The 12,221-nt window shown below is 38.3% G+C and overlaps 1 protein-coding gene across 1 annotated transcript in view; it reads right to left on the bottom strand.

The window, feature by feature from the left end:
- The window catches only part of Ubr3 (Ubr3 ubiquitin ligase), a 92,589-nt gene extending 85,652 nt beyond the window's left edge, over positions 1–6,937 (bottom strand). The window contains 4 exon segments of the mRNA XM_019048775.2: positions 658–801; positions 1,520–1,733; positions 6,424–6,475; positions 6,477–6,937. Of these exon segments, the coding sequence (XP_018904320.1) occupies positions 658–801; positions 1,520–1,733; positions 6,424–6,475; positions 6,477–6,692 (626 nt within the window). The 5' untranslated portion in view covers positions 6,693–6,937.
- Between the last annotated feature and the right edge of the window lie 5,284 nt (positions 6,938–12,221).

Raw genomic sequence — 12,221 nt, 5'->3', positions numbered from 1 at the left:
TACTGAAAATGTCCCAAAACACAGAGTATAGGCACGCATGCAGAGTTTGAAGTATTTAAATCAAAAGGAACTAGGTTCATCATGATAAAGGCCCTGTCATGCATACATTTTCATGGGTGTCAGGGCCCATGTCATAATGGAATAAGTTCCTTTTAAGTTAATTCATGGTTGAATTAATTTTAATATCTTCAAATTCCCTGACAATTCCTGACCTAGGGACAAAATTTCCACTTTTCTTTTTGTTTTATTTAAAAATACACTGGCTTTTGCCAAAAACTTTGGACAAAGTTTCCTTCTTGAGAGATTAAATTATAGAAAGAGGCATTCCGTAGCCGGTTAAAAGATGATAAGCCTTCAAATTGATCAGAAAGGATAAACAGTTGGGAGATCGGTGATATTTATGCTTTTAGTAATTTTCTTGTCTCTATTCAAACAGGGGATTGACTGAAATTCCAATATTACATCAGGTGCCAAAAGAGCAATGAAAGTTTTTCCACCTTTATTAACAAAATTTAACTTGCTAACGAACAGTTGAAATTGAGGCACTCAATGCTAAGTGATTTTAAATAATTCTCCGTTATTCTCCTCTGAAGAACAAACCAGGTTCGATTTTGCTTGGGAAACATTAAGTACCAGGGAATCAAAGAAATTACAAACCTTTTTTCCCTTAAATGTTGTATAAGACGTAGAATTATTCTAGGCATAACTGCTTCAGCAACACACATTAAATCCGGAGGGGCACTTAAACTATCGACAGACTGCCTGTTTACTTGTGCTTGCAAGCCATGCCTTTCACAAAACCTGTAGAAAAGAATGCAAAACTTACAAATTACTCAAGTTTATTTTCAATGGTAATGACACTATATGAATAAACATAATAGAGATGATAAATTACGGTCTAGTTCATCTAGCATTCTTCGAGAACACCTCTAAAACCATCAAACAGTTGGTTTTTGTTTTTTTTTTTTTTTTGGGGGGGGGGGGGGGTTAAAAATACCAGGATAAAATTGAAAGTGATTAAAGATTTTGGAGATGATGTGATCGGTGTGAGAAAAGGGATAGGGAGACATTGAACTGCGGTCACATTTCCTCATTATATATGAAGGCATTTTGATGGACCTTTCTTTCTCTTGAAAGCTTTCCTGGGAAATTTTCTGAAACAGGAGCGAAGTTTTTTTTTTTTGATGATGAGGGGAAAAATTCGCTACAGTGCCCCCATCATGAGGGTCGCCAAAACGCCCCCCATGAAAGGGGCCCACCGAATACCGGGACGGCAACGGCTATCAGCTGGTGAAGAGCTGCCAAAGCGACCCCTAACCGACCCGACCGCTGTGAGATGGAAAAAAGGAGCGACATATTACGAAGCATTTTTGGGAGGAGGAAAGTTCCCGCTCCAATCTGTAGGAAGAACACCTGACAAAATAACATAATTTAAACACAATTAGAGAGAAAAAAATACTTGAACAACTTGAATGTTCCATCAGCTAGTGTAAGAAGAAATACATTTTTAAAACTTTACCCAGAGACTTGCATGACAGATGCATCACCACAATCACATGCACCACCAGCTTGGCTTCTGAACATATTGAAGTCATGGCCATCATGATCACCTTTCTGGAAACAATCTGCACAAAGTGACATGCAGGGTGATATCCCGCAAGTTCGACATCTGTACGCCACAAAATTTGCTGTCCAGACTAGGCCACATTTTGTGGCATGATCGTAGCGCCTTACTGAAACACAATTTAACAGGAGAGAAGGTAAGTATGAAAGGTGGCCTCTGAAAGCAAACATTTGTAAAACAGATAGAATTCTGGAGAGTATGATAGTGTGATGATGCCTCACTGTGTGCTGATACTTGAAGTTTCCTGGTAACTAAAATCAAAGGCATATTTGTATATTACAAAGTATTTCTTTGAAGGTAAAATTTGCAAACAAAAAACATCATTCGACTAAATTTGAAGTTGCATGTTAACAGGCCAATCTTGAGGAGTTGACAATTTTTGACATCTCCTGACAAGGGGAAATCGAGTCTGAGCTTGCATTACGGGTGCACTCTGGACGGGTGTGTGTGTGTGTGTGTGTGTGTGTGAGGGTGTGTGTGTATGTGTGTGAGGGTGTGTATGAGCGTGTGAGGGTGTGTGTGAGGGTGTGTGTGTGTGTGTTGGAGTTTAGGGCTACAGGTGACGGTAGAATGGGTGAATGATGCCGATTGTTCGAAAATCTACTATGAAAAACAATCTTAGCTGGAAATTATTTTCCATCCAAAATTCAACCCAAAGGGTGAAACAAAGAGGAAGGGGGGGGGGGGGGGTCCAACAAAGCGCTGTGTTACTTTTTAAAGCAGTGCAGACCTGTGACCAGTGTTATGGGCGCATTGTAAAACTTTATGAAACCACAGCAGTAAGAGCACGGATCTACTGATTCAACTTCCTAAAAGATCCATGTAATATTTTCGGATACCATTTGCATGCTAGAGCTACAATTGGACCATGTTAATTACGACAAAGAACTTGTATTTCTGGCTCATCCATAAAAGAACGTATCTACAAAGGAAAACGAATGGCACGGCACATATGCTGTCTCTAAAAAAAAACTGAAATTGTAATTCTTGAGTTCCAGTTGCACTTGGAGTACTGGGTCACAGTTGGATTACATTTTGCAGTATGAAGTACCATTTTCGACTCAGTTTACTAGTTCTTCTGAGCAGTTAGATTCTTTTGCAGATGAGCCCGAGGAATCACGGTTTTCATGGCAAAACAAAGTCCAATTTTGTTTCGGAATGGTTCCAATGGATTTGCATCATTGCAGAGAACAAAAAGAGAAAAAAGTATCCATTTTTCAGCTAAGGCTTTCTGAATGTGTGAAAACTCAAAGATGTTCATGAATTTATGTACAGAAAGAGCTTTCATCTAGAAATGACAATACGACAATCTCCTTTCCTCATAGATCTGCCGTTGAGTAGAAACTATCCGAGTAGTTGAGGTGACTTGCTTAAAGAATTGTTGTGTTTGAACTTCTAACAACTGACAGTTAGGCACTATTCTTACTATTTGCATACCAATTTAGGATAAGGAAACAATCATGAGCGTGTTAGTAAGAAATCCTTTAAAAGTGGACACCCACCCAGAGGATTGAGAGCACTCAAGTACACAAAACTAAATAATAGGGCCTAGGTGTGCACAAATAAAAGGTGAGGTTTGAAATAAATGAAGATTTATCTGTTCATGTCTGGGTCTATAATTAGATGTCATGTAAAGATCACAGTAAATCATGACATCTTGGCACACTTGCCGAGGAGGAGTCACCGTAAAAAGAAGAGAACAGAAGCTATCTGCTACATTGATCGGCTGTGATCATGTTCATGTGTTAGGAGTCATCTGCCGTTTAGAATTCTCTATTGCTATTCCTATGCACTTATTTAAGAACATTTGGGAGTTACAACAGTTATGGAGAAGCTAAATTATCAAGGGGCAGGAGCCACCTTTACTTGGTGTGTCTGTGCAATGTGCAGCCAATGTTTTTAAGAGGGAATAATTCTCATCACCAACAAATTTATGTAAGAAACTGAACCATAATAAATAGCACCATTAATACTGAGTAATATGAGAACAAATTTGTGCAGATTTATTGCATCAGACATTGCTCATTGACTGAAAGTGTAAGAGAGAGTGTTATGGTGTCCCTATCCATCTCTTACCCATTTAGTAAACAAGTAACATCCGTTTCCCTAATCTTACATAAAAATGGCCAAACAATCTTCACAAACTTACTCTCATTATACTCTGTATTACTAAATGCTGTTTTACGTTAGGGTTCAGTATTTTTCTAAAATTATAAGTTTGTGATGCATATTTTCTCTCAAGATACTGATCAGGTAGCAGTACATCATGGTGGTGCTTCTTGCCACTCAGTTATTTATATTCACCTGAAGAATTAGGAGCGTTTGAGTCGTAAGTCACGGAAAACATTTTTCAATAATTGATGAATGAAGTGGAAGAGAACATACAGATAGTATAGTAATGGTTCGTAATGAATCTAACATCTTATCTTATACGTACTGCGCACATACGTTGACTAGCTTGTGGAACATTTTCCAATTTTTTTCCAATCTTCATTTTTCACATGCCTACTACGAACAGCCTCTATCTTGTCGTCTTCCCAGAGATAAGGCCAATAATTGCTCTTCTTCCATTTTCTTGCTTATAAAGTTAGATGTTTCGCATTATCTTTGGATGATTCTTCAGCACTTGGAAGTACCATTCGAAAGCCCGTCAATCAATTGATAATTTCTAGATTTTACTTGGGTCATTCCCTGAGAATTTCTGAGCATCACACCTCCCGGTAGTATATCAGGTGTTTGAACACAAAATTTGACAAAGAAACAATTTGAAATCATTCCGAAAGTATGTCCAGAGTGAATATTGCAAATGAAAGGCAAAATAATTTAAACTATTCACTCGGAACATAATTTTAAAGCTGATTCAAAATGTTTCCTGGTGAAATTTTTTATACTGATTTCTGATGTAGGTACTACGGTATCATGTGATGCTCAGAAATTCTACAGGTAGGTATGTTTTAAAATCAAGAAACTATCGATTGATTGACCAGCTATCGAATCCAAAGTGTTGCGGATCCACCTTTAAACTACAAAGAGCAAAAACAAAGGCAGGGATGCAAAAAGTTCATCAATGTACGTTTTCACCAGCAAAGCGCAAATTTTCCCTGCGCACTATTAAGTACACAGCGTAATTGAAGTAATTTTATCAAAAATCAATGTGGTTGAAGGAAATCTGACAAAAAATCAACACTGTCTTTGGAATTTTAACAAAAAATCAATGCGGCTACCACTGGAGTGTACACTGTGTTTTGCAGTGTACACCGTTCACCAGCGAGAAACATCTCACCAGATCGTGAGCATTCCGCACCCCTGAATGAAGGTTATCACTCTCTGAGAAGGTGGTCAGAATTGAAGAGACTTGAAAAATTTCTAACCCTTGCTTTCAAAACGCCTGTTTATTTCGGTTGACTATCCTATTTAATGAACTTAAGGGACACAACATTTTCGGATTTTTCAAGCATTTTGAGCGTGAGTATGTTTCATCAATACTTAGTTTTTACAAATTTTAAGTTCTGCCAACAGGAAGCAAGAATCCAATCTAACATTTTTATGGAGCACAAAAATTCATACATACATCTGCATGTTAGCTTAGGGTATAAGTAAGCATCTAAAGTGGGGTTCACCCTTATCCATCCGCTAGTTTGTCAGAAATAGTGCTGCTAAGGATTTGGCTTGTAGGTGGCTATAAAGTACGATGGGTTAGAGGAGGGGGAGCATCCCTGGCAAGAATCAAAGGAACTACTTGAAGGGACGCCACAAGTCAAATGTGATAAAAATAAAATTTTCTGCTACTCACATGCAGTGATATTTATACTAACACGAACGTTCATGTATTCACTTCGTTTAAGAAGAATATCATCGCAAAAGAGAATCAGAAAATTTTTATTTTATATTAAGAATGGAAGGGCTGTCTTCTTATCCGAATCACAAAGGACACATATGAACCGTGTCACTTTTCTATCACAGTCTACTGTCGCAGTCTAGCCCATTCCATGCATTAGACCACTTTTCTGAGATGGTCAAGCAGTTACATACAATTCTAACTTCAAGCAAAACCGCTTTTAACTGCAGGTAACCTGATCCATCACATTCTATTAAGAGAAAAAAGAGGTCCTCAAAACAAACTATTCATAGCCACCAGGCCGTTGGTTTCTAAGCTATCATGCAAGTTCCCAGGATGACAGGGAGTCTTACTTCTTTTGGAATTGACTTCAACAGTTCCGATTGTAACAGTCATTTCTTAGTGCTCACATGCGGTAGTAGGTAATTCAAAAGTTGCCACCCCACCACTAGTAACTTCATCGTTCCAGGTGCTTCAAGCCAGCTTAGAAGATGTAATGGGCTAAGGAGGCAACGAAACCATCTTTGTCACCTGGGTTTAAGCCCTTGCATACATCACACAGGCGCACAATGCTAGAGCAGCTGTACTTCTCTTCTGTACTTTTGGGTACAAATACTCCGTCTAAGTGTGATGGCATTGATTTTGAAAGATGGATGATAAGGGGCCTTCAGTTCATCGATCTTGCTTCTAAATGTCAGTTCCAAAAAGATATTATGACAGAATCACACATATGTGTAAGGCTGACAGTAATTAGGAACAAAGTAATCTATGGTAAATATAACATGAAACTGGCACATTCCCAACTATTAGTGAGAGTTCTACTCTCGGATGCTCTAACCTATCGCACTCGGTGACGCAAGCTTATCAAAACCAATTTACAAGGTGCAAGGTGCCATCATGCTGTAATTGATAAGGTGAATGGCTGCAATGAGGCAAATACACAAGGAGAGGAGCGACTTACCTAGATTAGAGAATTCGTCAGGGGTTTTTCCTCCAGCCATGAGCCATTTTAAACCAGTCAATGGTCTCCCATTCATTGATAGATTTTCTTGGATTTAGAAGAATATCAAGGACTTCGTTCAGTAGGCGATTGGATCCTTTAATGGCACAATCTGAGTGGACATACGCTGCTGCACCTCTTTTCCCTTTCTTCATTAACACATGTGCAGCAGGAGAAGGATTTTCCATCGCGAGAAAATTTGATTTCTGTGGCCTCCACCACAACTTCATGCACTTGAAATCACCTCAGTAGCGGAAACCAGGTTGATATAAGTCACCACCTTTGACCACTTGCCACATACATACGAAACATTTTCACTGCGATTCCCACATAGTAAGCACATTAAAATTACAAAATTTGATGGCATTAATGAGTAAAATATAGCACATTCCCACAACACAATCCGTACCATTTCTTCACTAACCCTCTGCCTCTGCCTCCAGCCTCCACCTCTAACCAAAAATAGTTCTGTTGTACTTGTATTCGCTATTCGCTAGACTTGTTGTGTAGTGTAGTGCCTACGTCATGACCAGCATTGCCTTATTCGACCAAGCGCTGTCATGTAATCCACAAAAGCCCTAGAGTACCTATAGAAAGAGAGTATGGCCACATGAGTTACCACCTCTGATTGGCTCAGCCATCTTAGGCTGAATGGAGCCCTCAGGACCCAAAAATGGCGGACGCCATAAGTTAAGGTGAATCTACACCCAGTAGTTGGGAAATTTTTCCGTCAAGAGATAGCGGCACAGTCGATTTTCAGGGGGGGGACCGTTCTGATGAGGATATTTTTGAAAATATAGCGAATATCATAAAAAATCGACCGAATACGCGTAGATAATTTTTTTCTTTGAATGGTTTGACGTATAAATCATTGAAATCCGTGATGTTTGGCGAGCGAAATTATGCAGACCGTTTTCGGACACTTGCAAAACGGCAACGCCATAGAGAAAAAAAAGGAGGTGTTTGCATTTCGGGCATCTTGGAATTTTTTGATGACTTGATGACGTAGGTGGGTACAGCGTGAAGGGGACGTTGCTGTACCCAGCTGTACCCACCTACGTCATCAAGTCATCAAAAAACTTCCAAGATGCCCGAAATGCAAACACCTCCTTTTTTTTCTCTATGCGGCAACGCTGCCGTCTTGGTGATATGTTTACGATTGAGCGTTTTTGCAGGCAAAGACCCCCTACGATGTGCAGGCGATCACAGAGCGGGAGTAGCTGGTGGAGCGTGCGTGCAGCTCGCTCGGACTCCATGATTCTGCTCTGTTGCTCTCTCCTCTCCCCTACTCTTTGCTCCTAATGGCGCCAAGCACAAATTTCACTCGCGGAGAAAAATTAAACTGCTCAGCTCAGGGAATTGGCATTTTTGATTGAGATTAAATTTCTAAAACGAGTCCAACCCAAGTCTACCAGGGTAATTCTCAAAATACTTTGGCAAGATATTTTTCTGATATAATTTAAGGATATAATATAATTATTGACATAATTATTATGATATAATTTATTTAAGGATTGAGGATGGAGAATCTTTAGAATTTATGGAGAAATCACAAGCTTGTGTGGGGGCCCCAGCGTTCTGAGGCATTGAAATTAATCTTAAACGTACCTATTTACATTTTGAATTTTGGTGGAAAATACGGGGGGGGGGAGGGGGGCTTTAATTTATATCTGAGCCATGTATGTTTGATGATTAGAGGATTTACTTATTGCTAAATAGGCAGAGGATGCCAGATGATAAGGGATGAGTTTGAGGATTGGTATGCGCACAAGGTATAAATGTTTTCAGGATAAAGCTATGGCAGCTAAAAACTAAGATAGCATCCTTCCTTCCTTATTGGAATCAGGCGTAGATCTCAGGAAAAATTTAAAAAATAAAAGGAGGCTATCTACGTGTGGGAGAAACACACAAGTTACTTAGAGTAAGAGTTAAATTTTAGGTAAAAAAGATGTGTAGTTGGTCGGTAAAGACGCAGAGTTGTACTTACGTATTTGCCAGGCTGTGTACATGCATGCAGCACCCACTGCAGCCTCCTCCGGAGAATACTATCGGTGCTTAATATTATCTCAAAAATGCTTCAGATGTCAAATTTTGAAATCATCCATGTTGTGAATAGGTACCTATCTATTAATTATACCTGTATCTTTCCCTCTGCTTTATGCTGCTTAGGTATTAGTACATTCTGTGCGCATTGGGGGAACTAGTTGCGAGGAGGAAGGGGGGGGGGGATAAATCTTACCCTCACATCTGACTTAATTCCTAAGAAATATGAGGGATTTTGCTAAGTTAGCTGTGTTGCCAGACGTTCATTGTGGAAATTATAATTGTACCAAAAATATTTCCATGTAAAGATGAACCATCAGCTAAAACTTTTACTAAACATTCGCACAAATTTATCAATTTCTTTTTGTGGCACAATGGCACAACTTCTGGAAACTTCCTGTTAATAGGTAAATACGAGGCACTTAGCACATTTCTTGAAAAAATTGCTAAAACAATATCTTACCGACCAACTACACATCTTTTTTACCTAAAATTTAACTCTTACTCTAAGTAACTTGTGTGTTTCTCCCACACGTAGATAGCCTCCTTTTATTTTTTAAATTTTTCCTGAGATCTACGCCTGATTCCAATAAGGAAGGAAGGATGCTATCTTAGTTTTTAGCTGCCATAGCTTTATCCTGAAAACATTTATACCTTGTGCGCATACAATCCTCAAACTCATCCCTTATCATCTGGCATCCTCTGCCTATTTAGCAATAAGTAAATCCTCTAATCATCAAACATACATGGCTCAGATATAAATTAAAGCCCCCCTCCCCCCCCCGTATTTTCCACCAAAATTCAAAATGTAAATAGGTACGTTTAAGATTAATTTCAATGCCTCAGAACGCTGGGGCCCCCACACAAGCTTGTGATTTCTCCATAAATTCTAAAGATTCTCCATCCTCAATCCTTAAATAAATTATATCATAATAATTATGTCAATAATTATATTATATCTTTAAATTATATCAGAAAAATATCTTGCCAAAGTATTTTGAGAATTACGAGCTGGGTGGGGTAGGGAGGCGGCGGACGATAGGATGGGTTAGAGTAGGTATTGGGAAGAGAGTGCTCGAACTGCCCTGAGTTCCCGTCGCGCGACGCAGCCATCTTGCCTGCACATCGTAGGGGGTCTTTGCCTGCAAAAAGTAAACATCATATGGATACACTCCCGGTTCTAACCTATAAAACAAACATGTATTTTTGATAGACCACAAAATTTTAACTTGAGAATTTAGAATGCTAAGTTCCTCCCCACCCGTTTTAATATGCCAGTGATCATGTTGTGAGGCGTCCTATCCAAAGTCAACTGAATACATATATTGTAGATTGTTGTTAAAATACCAATAAAAAAAAAAAAAAAAAAAAAAAAAATTAATTACAATTGTGTCGTGGAAGTAGTCTTTGATTGTTAATTTATCGAAAATAAGTTATTATGCTATAGTTCTTTTCCTGGTGGCTCAGTTCAGTCTGGTTCAGTCCACGTTTTGACCATTCCGTACCTCTATTGTCACCGTGCAACCTGTCCATCAATTGGCATAATGAAGAAAATATGTTTTGAGGTAAGTTGATATCTGGTTTTCCCACCTAAAACTTGGCTCATGGTTACATAATTTCACATACTCTGCCAACACTTCAGTTGGAATCTCTAAGGGCGAACGAGTTATACCATTGACATTGCCCCTAAATCTGGAAGTCAAATTCCATCAATCGAAGCTGCTGTTTTGACCTGAACACACGTCTATTTTTGTTGCCATGTGTTTATGTCACTGTTTTTTTTACACAAGTTAGAATTCACACTTAACCCTGTACTAAAAAATACGGTGTAGGGTGAATAACTCATGATCTTAATCCAAACAAGGAAATCATCCGTTGATGAGATGAACCCTTCTGGCAGTGCTTATCTGGAGAGTAAAGCATAACGCCTGAGGCGCAAAGGGCTTGAGGGTGTTGGACAGTAAGCCCCGTAGTATCCATGAAACTGCAATTTAATGGTTAAACTCCCAGAGTACATTCTCTGTTTGCGATGTAGCAGACTTCCTGTAATACTTTATTTTTTAATGCAAAACTATCAGTGTCACTTCTTGAAAATTTCTGTGACTTTTCTCTTCTGCACAAAGAAAATTCTGTGAAAACCTCAAAGAATGACATTGATTTTTTCTCCTCAATAAAAATAAAGTGGGAGCAGAGATTTTTTAAACACTGCAAACGAGATAGGTGCTTTGGGAGTTTCATCGTCGAAATGTTCCTATCCAGACTAGGACCGTCATTTGACAAAGCACTATCAGCATCATCTGTGCCTGTTTTCCACATAAGACGGGGCAAAAACTGTATTTTTCAGTTTCAAGAGAGCTCTTCAAAAATTCTAATTCTAACGATAAAATCTCCTGCATCACAATGGAAAAGTTACACCGATCTATAAGTATTTTTGAAGAAAGAAAACTGCAATTTTATGAACATTTGGAAATTTCATTCTAGATGAAGAGCCTGAAATCTAGGGAATTTTTTTCAACAGATAAAATTTGTACATCAAGTGTAATTAGAATCTGAGAGCTGAAGGGTCACCACCTCTTTGAATTGACACCAAATGACCCATTATACAATTCAAATGCATGGGATACAGAATAATGCTGTTTAATTGTCTGTTTTCAGTTTTTTGGAGCGCTTCCTACACCTCAGCCTGCTCCTCTTTATTCTGGATTCAGAAAGCGGCTACTATCCTATGACATGGCTGTCAGTTTCTCATCTGAGCAGTCAAGCGATAGGAAATTAGCAGCAACTACAAATCATCTGGTTTTGAGAACTTCACCATGAGTCACCTCAAAAAAAAATCATCACAAGAAGTTGTAGTGTGTTCAGAGTAAATAAACATATACCTAGTTCTCCTAAATTTTTTATCTGTGACCAGAAATTATCTAAGAAATTTAAAGTGGCGTGAAGTTCAAATAGCTACCCCTTACATTCATTCCTCTAATTCTAAATGAGAAAATAAATGAAAGTGTAAGTGCTGTGTTGAAAGTATCCTAAGTAGCTTCATCGGTGTTTTTATTCAGCTTATATTTCTGATGAAGGATTAACTGAATTTGGTGAGTCGTTACCATCATATTTTCTTCTTGCATCCAATTTTGCCACAAGTAACCATCAACAGCTGAGTCCCCAAATTTGTTCATTAAGGTATTAAAAGAATACTTTTTACAAAACCCTCTCTACACCTTGCAAGAGTTTTTAAATTTGTAAGAGAACTCTTTTTTGTAACTTTTTCTAATGTGACTTGTATTGAGCCTTTCTGTTCAGGGTAATGTACTAATCTTTACAAATAGCAAAATAACAGATTATGTAAAATGCAAAAGTGCCTTGAAATTGAATAAATATTGCATTTTTTTCTGAGTTTGTTGGCTCCTTAAGTCTAAATGATGTACTTACGTTTTTATTTTGTTTTACCAGCATTTATTTGTGTGTACATTGTCATGAAGCGCACCGAAACTATTTCAGGTGTCACGGAAAGGCTTTCTTTTCCTCTTTGAAAAATGTGCAAATTGGTAGAGTGCCAAACATCTAAAATCCACACCCTGATTGACAATGATGTTTTGAATGTAGTAAATATGTAAACTTGAAGATCAATTATTTTTCTCTTTCTTTGGAGAAGTCTTGCAGAATTTTTCGCTCTGAGAGAAGAAAATCTACTCATGCATGTAAAACTTGACTTTTTATTA

This window comes from Bemisia tabaci, chromosome 2, assembly GCF_918797505.1.
Source record: "Bemisia tabaci chromosome 2, PGI_BMITA_v3".
NCBI classification, from domain to species: Eukaryota; Metazoa; Arthropoda; class Insecta; order Hemiptera; family Aleyrodidae; genus Bemisia; species Bemisia tabaci.
The sequence above is the reverse complement of the archived record's forward strand: the minus strand, read 5'-3'. Positions and strand labels throughout refer to the sequence as shown.